The following is a 21,993-nucleotide window of genomic DNA, read 5'->3' as shown; positions in this document are numbered from 1 at the left end:
CCTCCCCACCCGGTTGACAGCCATCTCTGCAACTCTCCCTCTTTTCCACTTGCAGCTTCCAACCTCCCCAAGTGCTGAGCGCTCCAAGTAGTCTTTCTAATCCTCTCCCTGCTTTCTCTTAGCTGTCCATTATGTAGATAAACTTAAATTTTCTGCTTACTTTATGTCACTTCTTACAGCCACAATAGGAAAGTCTGATGCCAACGTTGGCTGCTGTCTTCATTACTGGGTTACATTGACTCGCCTTTAACCACTGAGCTTCCACTGGGAGTTATGTGCCTGTTTCTGACTTCTTCACTACATGGTGTCTCTAATCTCCATTCTCTGCAGCTTCTACTGCAGGGCCTCTGCACTGGCTGTTCCCTCTACCTAGAAAGCTCTTCCACCAGATATCTGAATAGCTTATTCCCTCATGCCTTATGGGCTTTTGCTCAAGTATCATCCAATTTAAATTAAAATCACCCACCACTGCTGCATGCTCCTAATCCTAGCCATTTTTCCTAGGCATTGATTTTTCCTATGGCATTTACCACTATGTGGCATACTATATATTTTACTATTTACTTGTTTCTTGTAAAATGCATTAGGGAAAGGATATTTATTTTGTTTTTTAAAATTTTATTAATTTTTTTTTTGAGACAGAGTCTCGCTCTGTCACCCAGACTGGAGTGCAGGGGCGTGATCTCACTCACTGCAACCGTCGCCTCCCAGGTTCAAGAGATTCTCATGACTCGGCCTCCCAAGTAGCTGGGATTACAGATGCCCGCGATGATGCCCGGCTAATTTTTGTATTTTTAGTAGAGATGGGAGTTTCACCATCTCTATCCTATGTGTGATACTGTCCTATCGTGTGATTTCATGTGTCATGTACACTAGAGGCCAGATTTGTTAATAGAGGTCGATAGTGCTAAGACTTTCTATTACCGTGTTCCAGTGATGATGAAAAGGAAGACGTATACCTGTTGTGTGTTCATAAAGGAAATGTTTTTAGTGTTTCACAACTAAAAATCCCTAAATCAATCTGGAGCAGAAAAAAAAATCCATCTCTCCAGTTCAGAAAGATGCAGCATTTTGAGCACTTGTTAATGAAATTTCCAGAAACAGAAGGGATTCTTGCCATTTTTCTGATGTCCTGGAGGGTGTAACTGTTAGGTAACATGGGGTACCTTAAAATGGCCCGGTACCTTAAGATGGGGCCAGTTCCGGGTTCTTCTCCCCTCCCTGACCGGGCACTGTCTGAACCCGCCAAAGGAGGGCCAATCAGAAAGAAGCATCTCCCACCTTCCCTTGGGCCCGCCCCTAGCCCAATCCACCTAGGCCCAAGGGATATAAAACCCAGCACACCAACAGCCCTCTCTTCTCTTCCTTCTCCTTGCGTGGTGCCGCTTGATACCTCCAATAAAAATCTCTTGACCGCGACGAGCGTGTCTTTGGTTTGAGCCCGATCGGGTCCGACTCTTTCAGTAACAAATGATGAACTTTACCAATCAGCTTCAAGATGAGGAATTTAAGACATTTGGCATCATCACAAGTCACAGGTTATCAGAAAAAGACAGGTTTAGATGACTCGTTACACACATACATACTCCCAGATGTGCAGGTTAAATTCCAGAAGCTGAATAAGAACTGAAATATTTGTGCAAATGTATATGTCAACTTCCCAGTTCCAAATGCCATTCCAGTTTTTAGAACAATAAAGTTCTTCCCAGTTATAAATTTTGCATAATTTAGATATTTTATATTTTCACGATTGTTCTAATTCTTTGACAGTAGGGGTCATTGTCTTAAGTTGCTGACAAGCGCCTCATAACGGGTATTCAAAATTTCTTTCAAGTAAAATATTTATAAAGTTCACTTTATGCTTATAAACTACTGCGTTGCCCTAGTCCGCCTGCGCAAGCCCTTGGAGCACAACTTGGTCAGCGCAGAATTTGGTTCCTATCAGCTTCCGTAGCGTCCCTAACGACTTCCGCTTCTGGCGGGCCGCAGTGGTGGAGGAACTTCCGGCAGCGGCCGCTCAAGTGGCCAAGGCAAGATGGTGAGTGACTAAGGGTTTCTTTCCGCTGGTCGTCGCGGTGCGATGGGGTCGCAGCGGCCTGAGGCGAGAGAAAGAGGCGGCTGCCCAAGGAACTGGGACTGCCCTCTTCTCCTGCCGGCCTGATCTTCTCGGCGGGTGGAGGCTCCCAGAGACCGCGCTCAGGTCCACCGCGGGCCGGGGCCGACCAGCGGGCCTTGCCCGGGGGTCCTGGGGCCGGGGCTCAGCGCAGAGAGAGGGTCTCCTGCGTGGTCTTGTGGGGCGGCAGAACGGATCGGGTCGCTGGCTTTGCTGCTCCGCCGACCAGGGCTTTGCTGATCGGCGCTGGGAGTTTCGGGGGCGCCTCCTCGAGTCACCGGGACAAATGCTTTTTGAGTCGGGCAGGTGAAGGGTGCTGGAGAAGAGGGTGGGATTCATTCCACCTGAGGAGTTGAGCGCGGAGTCGTGGAAGGCCTTTCGGAGCTGGGGCCATTTGAAGGAGGCCTTAAAGACGCTGTTATGACAGGCGGAGCTCAGACGGAAAGGGCCCGTGGTGCAGTAGTAATAATAAAAACAGCTAGCATTTATTCATCAATTCACTAAACAAGTATTTACTAAGCACTTGGTGTTTTGTTGTTAAACTTTTGGCTAGCTTCTGTTCTAGACACTGAGGATACAGGGGATGAGCAGGATTGATTGAAGTCCCTGCCTTCATAGTGCGTACATTCTAGAGTGGAAGGCAGACAATAATCCGAAATATGTAATATGATGTCAGGGGTGGGGTGGTCATTGTTGTACCGTTATTGTATAGAAAGGGATAGCATGGAGGAATGGCTACTTTTTATAGAGTCAGCTAAGGTCGCTCTGAGGAGGTGAAATTTGAGCGGACCCAAATTGAGGGAGTAACCCCTGCAGATGTCTGAGGGAACTGTGGTCCAGGCAGAAGATACAGCAAGTGCAAAGGACCTGAGATGGGAATGTTTAACCTGTATCATGAACGGCAAGAAGGCCAGATCTCACAGAGGTCTTTTTTATTTTATTTTATTTTATTTTTTGGGGGGACGGAGTCTTGGTCTGTCGTCCAGGCTGGAGTGCAGTGGCGCGATCTCCGCCTCCCGGGTTCAAGCGATTCTCCTGCCTTAGCCTTCCAAGTAGCTGCGACTATAGGCGCCCGCCACTACGGCCGGCTAATTTTTGTATTTTTGTAGAGACGGCGTTTCACTATGTTGGCCAGGCTGGTCCTGAAATCCTGACCTTGTAATCCGCCCGCCTCGGCCTCCCAAAGTGTTGGGATTACAGGCGTGAGCCACCGCGCCCGGCCTCATAGAGGTCTTATACGGATTTCTGGGTAGTATTCTAAGCATGTACCAAGTACTTTTCCAGCATTTTCTCATTTATTACAACAATTCCCTCGAGGTAATTACTACTGTCCTCATTTTGATAAGGAAGAAATGGAAACACAGTAAGTGGCTGTGCTGGAACACAAACCCCATTGGTTTTTTTCTAGAACAGTAGAGAAACACCCAGGTTTTGGCATTCAGCAAACCTGAGTGTGATTCCTGGCTCCATCTCTGACAAGCTTTGTGACAACAGGCAAGTCATTTAAGCTCTCAGGGCCTTGGTCTTATCTGCAAATGAGGGGATAATGATAGTACCAGTGTCATAGTGTTTGTAAGAATTAAGTGGGATAATGCTTGGAGAATGTTTAGGATACTGCTTGGCATATAGTAGGGGTTCAGTAATTGGTGTACTTGTTATTTAAGACTGAGAAACATGTAAAATGCCCAAGAGGTGAAGAAGTGTTGGTGTATTAATTTAGAAGTGCCTGCGTGGAGCTGATTTGAGGGAGCTGAGTGGGCCCTTCTAATCAGTAAGTTCACTCATCTTCATATTTGAAATGCCACCATTTCTGAGACATTGCTCAGTGTTAAGCATTGTCCTATAACTATAGGGTCTCTTAAAATCAGGAATCCCACTGAGTTTATTAATATACCAAGTTCTTAACACCTTAAGGTGATAGAGCTTTTCAGATTGAGAAGAAAGACCTGCCCCAAAGCCCCCTGGCTTTAGGGGTAGGAATTGGATAAGGTGCTATTGGAAGGAAAGTCTTCTGGATCTTGGTTTGATCTAAGTAAGGGGTAAATGATTGGTAAACGATTTTTGAGTGTGTAAAATGACGTAGCTTTCATAGCCTGATTTTACGGAATATATTCTTGAGAGCCTCAGTCTGGTAGTTTCCCATCAAGAGATGTGAAGCTCCATATTTTCCCCTCAAGAGGGGGGTGATCTTAAGACTCTCAGCCTCTTTAGTTGTATCTACTTCTCAATAGAGTTGTTCTTGATTCTAAGATGCAATCAATTGCCAGATGCACCAGTAATCTATCAAACATCTTTTCAGGGAAAAAGAAATTCTGCCACACTAATTGCACACATTGACTGCAAGTATTACATCTTGGGTTCAGAAATGTTAAAATGAGGGAGAAATGTGACAGACTCACAGGACATGTTATAGATTCACAGGACAGTATGAAGGCATTCTTTTGAAGTGATCATATTCTGGATTTACATCTGTGTCTGATTTTTCTCCCCCAGGGTCAAAGTCAGAGTGGTGGTCATGGTCCTGGAGGTGGCAAGAAGGATGACAAGGTAAATATGCTAGATTTGTCCTGTGATGTGAGCAAACTGTGGAAAATGTCATGGGTCTCGGCTGAAAAGTTCTGTGGGGATTCATGAATTTTAAAAAGTAGAATGATCCAGTAGTTTTTAAACTAGCCTGTCCTATAGATACAATAAATATGCTTTTCATGCTTTAGAAAAGGTTATTGACCTAACCATCAAATAGGTATTTATGAGTTATTTATTTAAGTGTGTAAAAGCAATGACATTATAGAAGTATTAAAGTAAATTGCCTGTAATTTTGGTGTCTAATTGCCTGAGGTATGAAGATTGTCTCAGGTTACCTAAACTTTTGGCATATAACTTGATTCTTACCCCTCTATATCTTACTGGAATAATATGGCTGATTGTCACTTATGTGTATGGTAAAAAGATTACATTTATTTTCATTTGTTGTTATTATTATTTGAGACGGAGTCTTGCTCTGTCGCCCAGGCTGGAGTGCAGTGGCACGATCTCGGCTCACTGCAACCTCTGCCTCCTGGGTTCAAGCAATTCTCCTGTCTCAGCCTCCCGAGTAGCTGGGATTACAGGTGCCTGCCACCACACCTGGCTAATTTTTGTATTTTTAGTAGAGATGGGGTTTCACCATGTTGGCCAAGCTGGTCTCAAACTTCTGACCTCAAGTGATCCTCCTGCCTCAGCCTCCCAAAGTGCTGGGATTACAGACGTGAGCCACCATGCCCAGCCTACATTTACTTATTATAATCATATTTACTTATTAAAATTGCAGGAATGTGAAACAAGTCAGGTTTTTAATAACATCCTAAAAGATAAGGAAAATTGTACCACCTGAAAATAGATAATGGTGGTACAGAAATAAATGTGTGTTTTAATATGATTTTCATGTGGTTTTTTTTCCTGCTATTCTAACAACTCAAGGACAAGAAAAAGAAATATGAACCTCCTGTACCAACTAGAGTGGGGAAAAAGAAGAAGAAAACAAAGGGACCAGATGCTGCCAGCAAACTGCCACTGGGTAATGACATGGCTTCTCCTTGCCATCTTTCCAGTTCTTAGGATAAACCATCTCTGTGCATGTAGCTTAGAGTCTGAAAGGGGTAACAGGAAGTAGAGGGGCGATTGAAGCTCTAGCTTTGTGATTCAGTTCCACCTCACTCTTGAGTATGGCATTCCTCTAGGTTGGCATACAAGTTATCTTTTGTTTTAAAATACAGTATTATGATTGTGTCTCACTTTAAGAAATGTCACCGTGCCGGGGCACAGTGGCTCACGCCTGTAATCCCAGCACTTTGGGAGGCCGAGGTGGGCGGATCACAAGGTCAGGAGATCGAGACCATCCTGGCAAAACATGGTGAAACTCTGTCTCTACTAAAAATACAAAAAATTAGCTGGGCGTGGTGGCGGGTGCCTGTAGTCCCAGCTACTCAGGAGGCTGAGGCAGGAGAATGGCATGAACCCGGTAGGCGGAGCTTGCAGTGAGCCGAGATCACACCACTGCAGTCCAGCCTGGGTGACAGAGTGAGACTCCGTCTCAAAAAAAAAAAAAAGTCACCATTTTTCTTTAACTGGCTCCTCTAGTGGATTAAAAGTATAGTTTTAACTCAGGAGGCTGAGGCAGGAGAATTGCTTGAACCCAGGAGGCAGATTGCAGTGAGCCAAGATTGTGCCACTGCACTCTAGCCTGGATGACAGAGCAAGACTCTGTCTCAAAATAAATAAATAAAATAAAAGTATAGTTTTAAATTGCAAAACCAGGTTGAACTTTAGTAACTCAGAATCATGTTTATTTCATGAAATGAAATGCCACTGTATTGAAATTCAGATCATGCAATGCCTGAAGTTATAATAAAATTTTTCAGTGGCTTCCTGCAGAACATAGAATAAAATTCATACCAAGTGACCTGACCCAGCCCACCTCTCCGACCTCAGCCCTGCCACTCCCCCTTGCTCACTGGTCACACTGCCTGCCTTATGTTTTTTTGACTTTTGTACATGTCAGGGCCTTTGCCCTTACTCACTCCTCTGCTTAAAATGTTGTTCCCCCATTTCTTCTCATGGCTACTTGCTTCTCATCCTTTAGGCTTCAGCTCAAATACCTCCCCAAACCCTCATGTAAATATGCTCCTCCCTGCTTAGAAGAAAAAACTAAGAAGAAATACTTAAAACTACTTTAAAAAATATTGTTCAGTTAATTGAAGGAAATCAGTAAAACCAGCCATTGGTCTACCATAATGAATTGGTATGATATTGGTACAGAAAGAGGCCACCAGAACAGAGTAGCAAGTCCAAAACCAGTCATGTTACATGGATATTTAATATACATTGAAGGTGCCACTTCAGGTCGGTGGGGAATAGGGTGGATTATTTAATATAAAAGGCATTTCCATGAGAGAAATGCAAATCAAAACCACAATGAGATACCATCTCACACCAGTTAGAATGGCGATTGGCGATCATTAAAAAGTCAGGAAACAACAGGTGCTGGAGAGGATGTGGGGAAATAGGAACACTTTTACACTGTTGGTGGGACTGTAAACTCGTTCAACCATTGTGGAAGACAGTGTGGCAATTCCTCAAGGATCTAGAACTAGAAATACCATTTGACCCAGCCTTCCCGTTACTGGGTATATACCCAAAGGATTATAAATCATGCTGCTATAAAGACACATGCACACGTATGTTTATTGTGGCACTATTCACAATAGCAAAGACTTGGAACCAACCCAAATGTCCATTAATGATAGGCTGGATTAAGAAAATGTGGCACATATACACCATGGAATACTATGCAGCCATAAAAAAGGATGAGTTCATGTCGTTTGTAGGGACATGGATGAAGCTGGAAACCATCACTGAACAAACTATCACAAGGACAGAAAACCAAACACCGCATGTTCTCACTCATAGGAGAGAATTGTACTATGAGAGCACTTGGACACAGGGTGGGGAACATCACACACTGGGGCCTGTTGTGGGGTGGGGGAGGGGGGAGGGATAGCATTAGGAGATACACCTAATGTAAATGACGAGTTAATGGGTGCAGCACGTCAACATGGCACATGTATACATATGTAACAAACCTGCACATTGTGCACATGTACCCTAGAACTTAAAGTATAATAAAAAAAAAAATATATAAAAGGCATTTCAAAAATTTTTGTCCAAAGAAAATGAAATTAGATTCTTGACTCTTGCCAAATGGAATACAGGTATACCTGTGAAAATAAATAAATGAAAGTTCAGAAATATATTTAACCTTAGGGAAGAAGACAGTTTTTGAAGTAACTGGGAAAACCCAGAAACCGTAAAAGAAAAGGTTGACATATTTGTAAAAATGATACAATTCCCAGCACTTTGCAAGGCCGAGGTGGGTGGATCACGAGGTCAGATCGGGACCATCCTGGCTAACACTTTGAAACCCCGTCTTTACTAACAATCCAAAAAGTTAGCTGGGCATGGTGGCATGGCCTATAGTTCCAACCACTCAGGAGGCTGAGGCAGGAGAATCACTTGAACCCAGGAGGCAGAGGTTGCAATGAGCCAAGATCGTGCCACTACACTCCAGCCTGGGCGACAGAGCAAGACTCCATCTCAAAAAAAAAAAAAAGACACAATTCCTATGTGGCTTGAGACTTCAAAGCCAAAAGAAACAATAATATATGGAAAAAATATTTGCCATATATGTGATAAACAGGGTTAATAACCCTGATATTTCAAAATTCTGCAAATAGATGAGTATGTATACAGCCAGCATACAACAGTGTCTACTGCCTGAGCAACATATGTAACTTTTTATTAGTACCTGTGGGAAAAAATAAACCAGACCCAGGTATCTGATGGGTCAGTAGCTTTTTTCCTCTTTAAGTATACAGACTATTCAGCCGGGGTATGTCATTTGGGGCTAGCTATTTGGTCATAAACCCCATCCTCATTTTGAAAGGCTTGATTATATAACAGCCACACTCCCCCTTCCATTTTGGCACCGGTTTACTTAGAGTTACCAACCTGAATTTTTTCTGAAGCTGTCTCCAACAAAAATGAGCTTATTTTAAAATCTTAATATTTTTTCCTTACTTGCAAACTTCAGGGTCCACGTATAATGAAACTTTATATTTTAATTTCAGTGACACCTCACACTCAGTGCCGGTTAAAATTACTGAAGTTAGAGAGAATTAAAGACTATCTTCTCATGGAGGAAGAATTCATTAGAAATCAGGAACAAATGAAACCATTAGAAGAAAAGCAAGAGGTAAGGTGAAAAGTTACTATCATTTTCTTTTTTACAAATTGAATTCTATAAAATTGTCAACAAATAAATGAAATTCAAGTAGCTGAACCTGTCCAGGCTTTCATGAAGTATTATTAGCTGCCTTTTACAAGCATCAGCTGCTTTGCAAATCTAGCGAACTACAGGATCATCTACTTTTAGGTCTAGTCTGCTTTTTTCCTTCACATTTTCATATATAGGAGGAAAGATCAAAAGTGGATGATCTGAGGGGGACCCCAATGTCAGTAGGAACCTTGGAAGAGATCATTGATGACAATCATGCCATCGTGTCTACATCTGTGGGCTCAGAACACTACGTCAGCATTCTTTCATTTGTAGACAAGGATCTGCTGGAACCTGGCTGCTCCGTCCTGCTCAACCACAAGGTGAGGTGTAGTCTTTTTCAAAAGCCCACGGAAGTGCTTTCTTTTCTCGCTTAGATCCATCTTCCTGTCCCATGGAAGTAGATCACCAAAGCACTCCTCAGGCAGGAGAAGGATGCCATGATTGGCATTGCTTTGCTGTAAACAGATCCAGCAAACCTCACATTCCTGTGTTAAACCTTGATGTTTCCTGTTAGGTGCATGCCGTGATCGGGGTGCTGATGGATGACACGGATCCCCTGGTCACAGTGATGAAGGTGGAAAAGGCCCCCCAGGAGACCTATGCGGATATTGGGGGATTGGACAACCAAATTCAGGAAATTAAGGTATGATTGGTAACCATCTCTGGGTTTTTTTGAGTTTTGGTTTCTGCTGTCCCATTTAAGATACTTTGGAGTTGTTTTATATGTTTGCTTGTTTATTAATCAAACCAGTAGCTGAGTCAGAGCTTGCCAGTTGTGGTATTTTTGTATTTGTTAATTCTGAGTTAGGTGATATAACAGTCAGTTGTGTGATAGTTCCTGCAGCAGCTGCAGCTTCCTTCTTTTTAGTGTAATGTTGAGTGCATTGTCTGTGTGAATACGTAATGTTTCTGATTGTGTTGACTTCAGTTGTGTTTATCTGGAAGCCTCCAGTGCTTTGTGGAGATAGCATGTGTACTTGCACACATTTAGACAGCGGTGGGGTTGGAGCATAATCCCAGTGCCTTCAGCGGCCCTGGGGGCTGCAAGGCATATGGTCATTGAGGATGGCCGTCGGCTCTCTGCATGTTCTTTTGTAGGGAAGTCATTCCAAGTCATCACAGATCTCTGCTAGGGACCTCTGAGGCAGCTGAGAAATAGCCGTAATGTCCCTAGATGGGAACAGCCATCAGGAAGTCTTTCCTAGTCCTATCTGCAGTTTAATTGAAAAGGGTGAACTTGAGCTTTATTAAGTCTCTTTTGCTCAAGAAGAGCTCCAGGCTGACTTCTACTAGAAAGTAAAAGGGGAATTGGGTGCGGTTAGGGAGATGCAACGCATGCGGGGAACTCAAGTAGGACAGGTGTCATCTTCAGTATGTCTTTGCTGCTAATAGAAATCAAGCACATTGTCTCTAAGAAGAGTAATTGAGATTTTTACTTATTTTTGTTGAAAGCAAGATATTCTCATGTTGCCAATTAGTAAATATGCTAATAATTTCAGTAAAGCCTTTCATTTACACTGTTTTTCATAGGAATCTGTGGAGCTTCCTCTCACCCATCCTGAATATTATGAAGAGATGGGTATAAAGCCTCCTAAGGGGGTCATTCTCTATGGTCCACCTGGCACAGGTATGCGTTGGTTTTGACACTTTCCAGGCACCCAGCTGGTCTCTTGAGCAGCAGCATTGGCTAGTTATAATTACTGAACTAGTAAGTGAGGACACCACAATTCCTTAGTTTAAAACAGGGCTGCTCAACCTTATCTGCACGTTGGAATCACCTTGGGAGCTTTAAAAATACTGATGCAAAAAAAAGAAAAAAAAAAGCCTGAGCAACTTGGCGAAACCCTGTCTCTATAAAAAATTAGCCGGGCATGGCTGGGCGCAGTGGCTCATGCCTGTAATCCCAGCACTTTGGGAGGCAGAGGCGGGTGGATCATGAGGTCAGGAGTTTGAGACCAGCCTGGCCAATGTGGTGAAACCCTGTCTCTACTAAAAATACAAAAATTAGCCGGGTGTGGTGACGTGCACCTGTAGTCCCAGCTACTCGGGAGGCTGAGGCAGGAGGATGGCATGAACCCAGGAGGCAGTACTTGCAGTGAGTGGAGATCATGCCACTGCACTCCAGCCTGGGCGACACAGCGAGACTCCATCTCAAAAAAAAAGATTAGCCGGGTGTGGTAGTGCATGCCTGTAGTCCCAGCTACCCAAGAGGCTGAGGTAGGAGGGTCACTTGAGTCCTGGAGGTCGAGGCTACAGTGAGCCATGATCACACCACTGCATTCCAGCCTGGGCAACAGAGTGAGACCCTGTCTGAAGAAAACAAAAACAAAAAACTGATGCCTGGCCCCATCCTCAAAGATTTTGATCTATTCATCTGGAGTATGGCCAAGCCTGGGAGCCGTAGTGGAGAAGTGCTACTTCAAAAGCCCTATTCTGAGCATGGTGGCTCACGCCTATAATCCTAGCACTGTGAGAGGTCAAGGCGGATGGATGACTTGAGGCCAGGAGTTCAAGACCAGCCTGACCAACATGCTGAAACCCCGTCTCTACTAAAAATACAAAAACTAGCCAGGTGTGGTGGCACACATCTGTAGTCTCAGCTACCCAGGAGGCTGAGGCAGGAAAACTGCTTGAACCTGAGAGTCTGAGGTTGCAGTGAGCTGAGATCGTGCCACTGCACTCCAGCCTGGGTGACAGAGCGAGACTGTCTCCAAAAAAAACAAACCAAAAAAAACCCTATTCTGCAGTATCAGATTCATTTGGTAGAGCTCAGGACTTAGAAGTTCATTGCTGCGCAGATTCCAAAGGGAGCACAGTCATTTGAGAAAATTGACAGTGTTCCTAAGAGGATCTGTGCTGAGGGGTACCCACAATAGACAGACTGGGAGACACCTGTACCCAGAGGCCGAGAGCTAGAAGAGATCCCTGTTCTACAGCCCCTCATCTTACAGCTTAGGAAATTATGTTTCAGAATGGCTGGTGACTAGCCCAAGGCCCCTCTCTGGGAGTTGAGCTAGTAAGAGGGCTGGAGCTGGAACACAGGCCTCCTGACCCACAGCTGCAGGTCCCCTGTGGGGCTCTAGTACTAAAGTGGCTGCGTTACAGGGCTGGAAGGCAGGACTGGACAAGCAAGTCTGTCAGAGGAGCAGGCAACTTGGTCAGTGAGCCCTCTGACCACAGAAGCAGCCCAGTGGCGCTAGACTTGGCTGCTTCTGCACTATAAGATCCTATCCACTGGAAAGGTCCTGTTTGTTTTCTGTTCACCTTCCCTCATTGATGCTTTCAGGGAGCAGTCCAGTCTTTGCATCTGCTACTCTGCCTGTCTAGAAGGAACATCATTGCCACAGTTGCAAAGCTGAGCTTTGTGTCAACCATCCCATTTCTGGAAAGTCTTGCCTGTCACACACTAGCTAGCCACCTCCACACTCCTCCCTTGCTGGCCTGAGGCTGCCAGTTCTGCCCCTAACTGCCTCTGTATCCTGAGGCACCTACCCAGCCCTTGTCAAGATCCTCACTGACCACCAAAGGATCCCAGGTCTTCCAATTCAAAAATTCTCAAGTTGGGCACTCTTTGCTGACTCTTGTTTTTTTCTTTTTTTTTTTTTTTTTTTTTTAAGGCAGAGTTTTACTCTTGTTGCCCAGGCTGGAGTGCAATGGTGCGATCTTGGCTCACTGCAACTTCCGCCTCCCGGGTTCAAGCAATTCTCCTGCCTTAGCCTCTCGGGTTCAAGCAATTCTCCTACCTCAGCCTCCTGAGTAGCTAGGATTACAGGCATGTGCCAGCTAATACTGTAATTTTTTTAGTAGAGACGGGGTTTCTCCATGTTGGTCAGGCTGGTCTTGAACTTCCGACCTCAGGTGATCCTCCTGCCTCAGCCTCCCAAAGTGCTGGGATTACAGGTGTGAGCCACCGCGCCCGGCCAGCTGACTCTTGTTTTTAACCTGAAAGAGAAATATCAGCAAGTAGAGCAGTATTGGAAATGATGTTTGAGCTCTTCCTGAGATCAGTGGGAGGAACTGCCTCTCCCTTGGAAGGGCATGCCACAGCAGCTCTCATTGGGGGCTTCATCGAGAGCTGGTCCTGTCTCAGCTGTCTGAGCTGGCAGCAAGCCCACCCAGTAGCTACTCTTCTGGAGCAGGAGGCACTGCACGCTTGGAGCTCAGGAACACTTCGTGTATCTCCTTAGGGCCAAAGCTAGAATTCCCAGAGCTTTTTTTCCAGCACTGATGGTTTCCTAGGAGTTTAGTTTGGCTCTCCAGCCCTGGGTTAGATGGGTCAGGTTAATGTATGCAATTTTGAAGGGGCCCAAGAAAGACTCAACCAGAGAAAAAAAATGAGATTTATTTCATTGCTGGTACGAAGCAATTCTTCGTACAGGTAATTATAGTTCGCAGCTCTTCAGGGGAAACTGGGTCAAGGTTGGAAAATAACCAAGTAAAAAGTATTTTCTGACGTTATCATAAGTTCAGGAAAATAGCTAAGGATAATCCAAACATGTTAGTAGATTTTTCTAAATGTCCTCTTATCTACTTAGGAGAATGGAATGTCGTGACACTTGAATTGGTGGCATGCCTTAGCATGAGGGCCCACCTGTTTTTGGTGTCCATTTAAGGTGGTAATGATACGAGTTTATAAGTTAAAAACGGCACTTCAGGTGTCTTTTTTTTTTTTTTATCTTTTTTCATCTAAAATAGGTAAAACCTTGTTAGCCAAAGCAGTAGCAAACCAAACCTCAGCCACTTTCTTGAGAGTGGTTGGCTCTGAACTGATTCAGAAGTACCTAGGTGATGGGCCCAAACTCGTACGGGAATTGTTTCGAGTTGCTGAAGAACATGCACCGTCCATCGTGTTTATTGATGAAATTGATGCCATTGGGACAAAAAGGTAGACTTTCTCATACTTATTTTGCCTTGTTTAGAGGGAACACCGCATAGCTCTTCTCTTGAAAATGAACGATCTCGGGGGGCTCTCCATATGGCCACAGTTCTTGCCATGCGTGGCCTTCCATGCATGCTTTAGGCTCTGCTCTCCCAGGAGAGGTTGGCCAGTTGTGAATAACCATGTCTTGAGCACCCGCCCTGAGCCAGGACCATCTGGACTCTAGGGACACAGTTGTGAGCACAACAGTCTCTGCCCTGGAGGAGCTCACAGGTTGTAGGGATCAGATACCAAACATGGAAACAGAATAAATGATACAATTTCAGGCACAGAAACTGCCATGAAAAAATATGATGTGTAACTTGGCTGATGGGGAGTGTCTTAGTCCATTTGTGCTGCTAAACAAAATACCTTAGGACTGGTATTTGTATAAAGAATAGAAATGTATTTCCCACAGTTCCGGAGGCTGAGAAGCCCAAGATCAAGGCACTGGCATTGAAGTCTAGTGAGGGCTGCTCTCTGCTTCCAAGATGGCACCTATTCTGTAGAGGGCACAAATGCTAAGGGGACAAACGGAAGAGCAAAAAGGGCCTACGCTAGTTCCCTGCAGCATTTTTATAAGGAATACATGCTGTATAAGGCCTTTTTCTCTTTTTATAAGGAACTCATGCCGTATAAGGCTCTGCCTCATGCCTTTAGCCCTTTCCAAAAGGCCTCATCTCTTAACCACCCAGTAGGGATTAAGTTTCAACACATAAATTTGGGGAAATACATTCAGACCATGGCAAGGGGTGCTGAATTTGTTTTTTTCTGAGCATAATTGAGGGAGTGCCATGTGAGTTGAAACAGGAATGTTTGTTAAGGTGTTTTGTCACAATGAGGTCTTTGCTGTAATTCCCCTTGAGCAGGCGATCAGTTGGGTCTTCATTCCTTCCTTTTTTTTCCAAAGATATGACTCCAATTCTGGTGGTGAGAGAGAAATTCAGCGAACAATGTTGGAACTGCTGAACCAGTTGGATGGATTTGATTCTAGGGGAGATGTGAAAGTTATCATGGCCACAAACCGAATAGAAACTTTGGATCCAGCACTTATCAGACCAGGTTAAATTTGCTTTTGTTTCATCATGGAGATTAATGTGTTTATATATTTGTGTTTAAGTGTGCTTTGGGAGGCCTATAAAATGATACATAAAAAAGCAAATACTGCAGTGAAACTTAGGATAATTTACAAAAAAATAGGTCCCCTTGAGATGAGAGTTAAAACAGAGCATGATATGGTCTGTGCACCTTGGCCCTTTGAATTCCAGTCTTATGTCTTGATCTTTTCTTTTCCATAATATTCCCTTTTTAGCCTCAAGAACTTGCTGCTTTTTCTGGAAGAAATAATTCATGTGATGGTAGGATTTGTCCTTTTTACATTCAGGTAGCATCAGAAGAAACAGTGATTTGTTTGCTGTCTTTTGTAATGTTTTTAACACAATAGGTCTGTCCAGTTTCACTCAGGAATTGCTCCTTTCATTTATTTCTGAAGGTACCAAAGCAGAGAGTTTCTTTTAAATGAAGAGAATTCAAATGTAGAAATTTACAAACTACAAAGATGTATGTTTACTTTTTAAAATTTGGACATCCTTCCCACAGAATACTGTCTGACTGAAACTTCATATTTAAGGAGATGGGCTGAGGCCTCTGAGCCATGGCCAAGCCTGGGTTTGGATGGTAGTGTGACTTAAAATCTTTTCGTACCCGCAGGCCGCATTGACAGGAAGATTGAGTTCCCCCTGCCTGATGAAAAGACGAAGAAGCGCATCTTTCAGATTCACACAAGCAGGATGACACTGGCTGATGATGTAACCCTGGACGACTTGATCATGGCTAAAGATGACCTCTCTGGTGCTGACATCAAGGTGAGAGCCTAGCCGTGTCAGCTTATTTCTGGGAATGTGGCTGTCAATCAGGAAAGAGTCTATATGTCCTCTTGGGATGGTGGTTGGCCTGGACAGGTGGGTGTCTGTATTTTAATCATCATATTGGTTTACGATTACATCCAAATGGTATATGTGCTTGTTATTTGAAGTCATTTTTAATGCATCATTTTATGCAGCGAATGACCCTAAATCACCTGGAGCCACAAGGCTGAGTCTCTGGTACTAAGTTGCCTTAGGCCCAGGTGACTTTCTCAAGGTGTGTCAAATGTAGCTGCTTAGTCCCAGGTCGGGGAAGGGTATGTCCTGGGAGAACTCTCCCCAGAGCCGCAGAGTGGGGACCAAGCACCCACTGCATTCATGTCCCAATTTGTGTTCTGGAAGGTTGTACCAGATTATACTTCTTGGTTTTATGACAAATGTACATGAGTTCAGACATTTCCACCCAGCTGACCAGAATTTACAGCAAGGCCTGGCAGCGTTGAATATGGGTTCAACCTGCTTCCCCTGGAAAGAGCTGGGTTTTCGTCGGGCATAAGTGCCATGGTTAGGTAGGGACAGCAAAAGCAGTGCCTTTCTAGGCCAGCACCTGCCCTGAGCCCACGGATCATTGGCAGTTAGTCCTAGAGAACTAGATGTCTCTGTTGGCGAGTAAAATCTATCTTCTTTTTTAAAAATTGAAAGATCTTAAAATTTTATTTTTAAGATAAAAACTGACAATTTTCAAGCCTTCAAAAAAGTTGCAGCAATAGCACAGTGATTTGCCAAGAGTTAACATTTTACCCATTTGCTTTTTCTCTTTCTGTACACAAAACTTTTTCACCCGAACCATTTGAAGTAAATGACCTGATGGCCATCACCAAACAAACTTCTGTGCCAGGATTGTGTTTTTTGCCACAGTAATTACTGGCCAAAAGAAAAAGAAAACAATAACCCACGTAATATGTTTGTTTGCTGTCCTTCTCTATCTGTTTCCTTCATTTCTCTTTCCTTTCTAAACAGATCAAGCCTAAAACAATAACAGCAACCTATGTAACATGGGTTATTGTTTTCTTTTACTTTGGGCAAGTAATTACTGAGAAATTAAATATATTGAAATAAATGCTATACTCTGTAGTATTATTCCATAGTATAGATACTGCCACTTACAGTATCTAACCAGAATACATGTTCTTTTATGACTATAGGTAAATGAAATAGACATATACTGTCAATTGCCTCTTAAGTTTCAGGGCATAATTTTGTTTATTTCCTAGGAATATTATTCTCCTTAACAAAAGTGGTGGTGTAAGAATTTACTGATCTGCCAAGCCACATAGCTTGTTAGAACCTGAGCCAAAACTAGAACCCACAGCCCTGACCCTTGGGCCAGTCTTCTTAGTTACAGTAACTCCCAGTTTAAGCCATTTCACATCCTTTCAGAAAATAGGATGCTTAATCATTTTTTTAAAAAATCAAATCTTTCCCAAATAAACAGTTTGTGTTTAGTCTACGTGTCTCATGCTTTACTTCAGAATAGACTTTTTTTTTTTGAGATAGTTTCGCTCTTGTTGCCCAGGCTAGAGTGCAGTGGCGCGATCTCAGCTCACTGCAACCTCCACTTCCCGGGTTCAAGCAATTCTCCTGCCTCAGCCTCCTGAGTAGCTAGGATTACAGATGCCTACCACCGTCCCTGGCTAATTTTTTGTATTTTTAGTAGAGATGGGGTTTCACCATGTTGGCCAGGCTGGTCTTGAACTCCTGACCTCAGGCGATCCACCTGCCTCGGCCTCCCAGAGTGCTGGGATTACAGGTGTGAGCCACCACGCCTGGCCTCAGAATAGGTTTTTTGGAATTCCTTGTTAGAATAAAAATGAGTATTTCACTTTCTGAACACACTGTTCTTTCTTACAGGCAATCTGTACAGAAGCTGGTCTGATGGCCTTAAGAGAACGTAGAATGAAAGTAACAAATGAAGACTTCAAAAAATCTAAAGAAAATGTTCTTTATAAGAAACAGGAAGGCACCCCTGAGGGGCTGTATCTCTAATGAACCATGGCTGCCATCAGGAAAATGGTTGGGAGATTTCTCAATCCCTGAAAGGGATGAGGTTGGGGGAGTTGCCCAGAGGAATCCCTGTTCTCATTGATTTTTATTAGCAAAACATCCTGTGTCTTTTGGAGTACGATGTGTAAGTGCCCATTGGGTGGCCTGTCTGTTGGTCACTGTGCAGCAGTCTGCTTCCCAATAAAGCGTGCTCTTTCACAAACACTTCCTGTTTCTGCAGTCTTCACACACACCTACTGCTCAGCAGCAGCCTGTGGGTGGACCCAGCTGCAGGGAAGCCTTTGGACAGGAACTCAGGCTGTGGTCACAAGGAGTGTGGACCTCACTATGCGTTCCCCGCATCATACCCCCAGAGCTGGCGTTCAACAGTAATTACAGTGGGAAATGGTCACTACCACAGAGCCAGGGATACTCATTGTTTAAATAATAAAGACTGAGTTAATGTGGCTGTTGCTTCCAAAGGAAGTACAGCTTTCCTTTTTGGAAGTTTTGTGGACCATGCATGTTCTCAGCACTCTGAGGGCAGAAAATAACTACTGGTGTTCCCAAGAGACTGAGGATTCCTAGAAATATCTCAAAAGCCCTTGTTCTTGGGCTCAGAAACCTCATCCCTTTCAAGGTGTTCAGAAACATGTCGGAACTTCCCCTTCCCTTTCTCCATCTATTTCTGTCATTTCTCTTTTTCAACAAATCAGGCCTAAAGCTACTAAGTGGGGCAGATCAAGGTAAGCGTTCCCTTGACAGGTGGGCTGGCATGGGTTGTAGGTGCCCACATTGAATGAGCAGTGTGTATTAGTTTTCTGTTAATACCATAACAAGTTACCACAGGCTTTGTTTAAAAACAGCACAATTTGGCCAGGCATGGTGGCTCACGCTTGTAATCCCAGCACTTTGGGAAGCTGAGGCAGGTGGATCACAAGGTCAGGAGTTCGAGGCTAGCCTGGCCAACATGGTGAAACCCCGTCTTTACTAAAAATACAAAATTAGCCGTGCGTGGTGGCGGGTGCCTGTAGTCCCAGCTAGTCAGGAGGCTGAGGCAGGAGAATCGCTTGAACCCAGGAGGCGGACGTTGCAGTGAGCCAAAATCGCGTCACTGCACTCCAGCCTGGGCGACAGAGCAAGACTCCATCTCAAAAAAAAAAAAATAAATAAATAACACAATTTTATCTCAGTTCTGTAGGTCAGAAGTCCAACACGGGTGTCTCCAGGCTAAAGTCTTGCTGTTGGCAGGACCGTTCTCTGGCGTCTCTAAGGGAGAATCCGCTTCCTTGCTGAGGGTTGTTGGCAGAATTTAATTTCTTGGCGTTGTGGGGCCGGCCGAGGTCAGCATTTCCTTGCTGGCTGCCAGCTGAGGCCTTTGCCAGTCTGTGAAGGCCACCCTCCCTCCTGACTCGTGGCCCTTCATCTTCCACCAGCAGCAGCAGGCCCAGTCCTTCTCTCCCACTGACCCTTCTTTCTGTCTGCCTTTTCTACTCTTGTGGACCCTTGTGATTACATTGGACCCGTGCAGATAATCCAGGATAATTTCCCTGTTTTAAAGCTTACAATCTTAATTTTTATCTGCAAAGTTCCTTTTGCCATGTAACAGTCACACGTTCCAGGGCTTAGGGTGTGGCCATCTTTAGGGGCGCCACTCTGCCTACCACCGAGGACATCCACACGTGGGGGTGGCCCAGTGCAGGGTGAGGACAGGGTGCTTGTGGGGAGGGCGGGTGTCAGCCCAGGCAGGGTGTGGAGCTGTCCATGTGGAGGAACACCACAGCACGGGGACTCAGCATGGGCAGGGTGAGGGCTGGCATCCGTGTGGGGTGTACGTGCAGGGCTGGGGTGGTCTGATACAGGGAGTCAGTGTGGGCAGCCTGATGTGCAGTATGAGAGCCCAAGTGGGTGAGGAAGGCATCTGCAGGGACGGAGTGGTGGCAGGGGAGGGAGGTGGCAGGGGAGGGAGGTGGCAGGGGAGGGAGGCTGCTTATGTATGGAGGCAGTCAGGTAGGTAAACAGGACGGTGGGAGCCAGGTTTCTCTGAGGAGTTAGACACAGAAAGAAGAAAACGAGAACGACCTCTGTCCACTGGGAGCGCCTGGGAACAGTGACACCCCAACTGCAGCGAGCACCCCTAGACCCAGACCTTTGCTGCTAAGTATTATTCTCCACTAATACTAAAAGGAGTGAGGAATGATTCCAGGGCTAGGCAGGGAAAGGACAAGATGAACCCAAAGTCTGTTTTGCCAGAAAGCAAGGGAGTGCTCAAGGAATGATAGGGACATGTCCAAAGGACACCGAAGCCTATGTGTAGGGGCTTCCACTGGCCAAACCTGGGACAATCTGAGCATCCTAACAGTTAACTATTAATGGAATACAGTACAGCCCTTTAAATAGGGAACTGCACACACACACCAATACATACGAATTGCTCTGAAAGTTTGCTGAGGAAGGGGTATTTACAGATTTTGAGAGTCTCCCACAAAACACTGTTCAGTTAGAAAGGGAAAGGCACACTGGAAAGGCCCAGCAGACACTGTCTTCACCAAGTGGTCAAAACGCACATCAGTAATGGGCACTTTGAAAGTACGTGCCACCCAAGAGTGTCAGTGCTGTCACACTCCTGCCAAAGATGCTTAGCCTGAATCCAGTGATGAGGAAACACCAGGCAAACACAAACTGAGGAACATTCTACAAATTCAGAACACTTCAAAAGTATCCACGTCTTGTAAGTCAAAAAGCTTCCAATCAGAAGGAGACCAAAGAAATGACAACCAAGTGCAGCTCCTGCTCCTGAACTGGATCCTTTTCCTAGAGGACATGACCAGGCCTGAGGACCCTCTGGGAGTACTGTGTCCATGCTGCTTCCTGTTCAGTGTCTGTATCGTGGACAGGTAGCAGACTACCAGCAACTGACTCACATGGTTCAGGAAACAAAATTCTTTGTAATGCACTTGCATCTTTTCCGTAAGTTTGAGATTTAAAAAAACAAAAAACCCTAGCACATCAGTATTGCCTTTTCCTCATTGGTAATAGCTGAGCCTTTTCCTCTAGAGGGACAGTCTCCCTCATGTCAATTCTACAAAAGCAGCTAAAGCAAATGCCAGGGCCTAAAGTGTCAGGGTAGCGGGCTGAACTGCACCCCACCCCAGCTGCTTCTCCAGTCTGCTTATTGACCAAAATGCTGAAATTACCGTTTCGGCAGCTGGTCACTGAGGCCTGCGGTGCCAAGTGCAGGGATGCAGGGATGAAGTGCTTGTGAAATAACAGAATTCCCACAGTAATTTCTTCCCTGGCTTCCTGCACTGGTGAGCCAGACAGGGAGAGCCCCGTCTGCCTATGGAAAACCCATGGCTCTTTGGAGCCCTTCCTCAGTAGAACCATTCAAGGTGAACTCTGCCATCACTCCCTCTGCAGCAAGCCCATCTTCACTTTTCCAATGCAAAATAATATGCGTGCCTTACAAGTAGTAGCTGCCTCCTCCAACTGGGGACACAGCACAGAGGTACCTCCCGGCCTCCTGCAGGCCCAGCAATCCTGTGCCAGAGGCATTGCCACTGCTTCATTCCAGGAAAGAACACTGTCCCAAACCTGAGGTGGGCCAACCCCTGTGGTCTGATGTGATCAGTGACTTCTTTGGGGAAATGACGAGCGTTACCGATGAAACGCATGAGCCACTGTTTGACTTGAGCTCAGAACCCCCTTCTCAGCCCTCTGAGCCGACGGTTAGTCTTGGGAGGCACGTAGTCGTCTTTCAGAACTTCATGTCAGCAATCTCAAACAGGCTTTTTTTTTTTTTTTTTTTGGAGACGGAGTCTCGCCGTGTCGCCCAGGCTGGAGTGCAGTGGCGTGATCTTGGCTCACTGCAAGCTCTGCCTCCCAGGTTCACGCCATTCTCCTGCCTTAGCCTTCCAAGCAGCTGAGACTACAGGTGCCCGCCACCACGCCTGGCTAATTTTTTGTATTTTTAGTAGAGACGGGGGTTTCACCGTGTTAGCCAGGATGGTCTCGATCTCCTGACCTTGTGATCCATGCGCCTCAGCCTCCGAAAGTGCTGGGATTACAGACGTGAGCCACCGCGCCCGGCCTCAAACAGGCTTTTAAATAACAACAGTGATGCTCTTGACATCTTGTTTTCTGTAAAATGCCCTTAAGGAATCTTTGATTTGTTTTAAGC

General features: G+C 45.0%; 1 protein-coding gene across 1 annotated transcript; it reads left to right on the top strand.

The window, feature by feature from the left end:
• Nucleotides 1-1,932: 1,932 nt before the first annotated feature.
• On the top strand, nucleotides 1,933-18,038 carry PSMC1 (proteasome 26S subunit, ATPase 1). The gene is made up of 11 exons (XM_003260872.4): nucleotides 1,933-2,038; nucleotides 4,607-4,660; nucleotides 5,573-5,669; nucleotides 8,779-8,903; nucleotides 9,122-9,307; nucleotides 9,502-9,630; nucleotides 10,518-10,614; nucleotides 13,683-13,872; nucleotides 14,816-14,967; nucleotides 15,616-15,770; nucleotides 17,682-18,038. The coding sequence occupies exons 1-11, from the start codon at nucleotides 2,036-2,038 to the stop codon at nucleotides 17,814-17,816; spliced, it is 1,323 nt and encodes a 440-aa protein (XP_003260920.1). The 5' UTR covers nucleotides 1,933-2,035; the 3' UTR covers nucleotides 17,817-18,038.
• Nucleotides 18,039-21,993: the final 3,955 nt, after the last annotated feature.

This window comes from Nomascus leucogenys, chromosome 22a (assembly GCF_006542625.1).
Source record: "Nomascus leucogenys isolate Asia chromosome 22a, Asia_NLE_v1, whole genome shotgun sequence".
NCBI lineage: Eukaryota > Metazoa > Chordata > Mammalia > Primates > Hylobatidae > Nomascus > Nomascus leucogenys.
The sequence above is the reverse complement of the archived record's forward strand: the minus strand, read 5'-3'. Positions and strand labels throughout refer to the sequence as shown.

Excerpts from the sequence above, each read along its gene's own strand:
- PSMC1 (XM_003260872.4), top strand. Across the intron at positions 4,661-5,572 it reads GTGGCAAGAAGGATGACAAG|GACAAGAAAAAGAAATATGA; the intron begins GTAAATATGCTA and ends TAACAACTCAAG. Across the intron at positions 15,771-17,681 it reads TCTCTGGTGCTGACATCAAG|GCAATCTGTACAGAAGCTGG; the intron begins GTGAGAGCCTAG and ends TCTTTCTTACAG.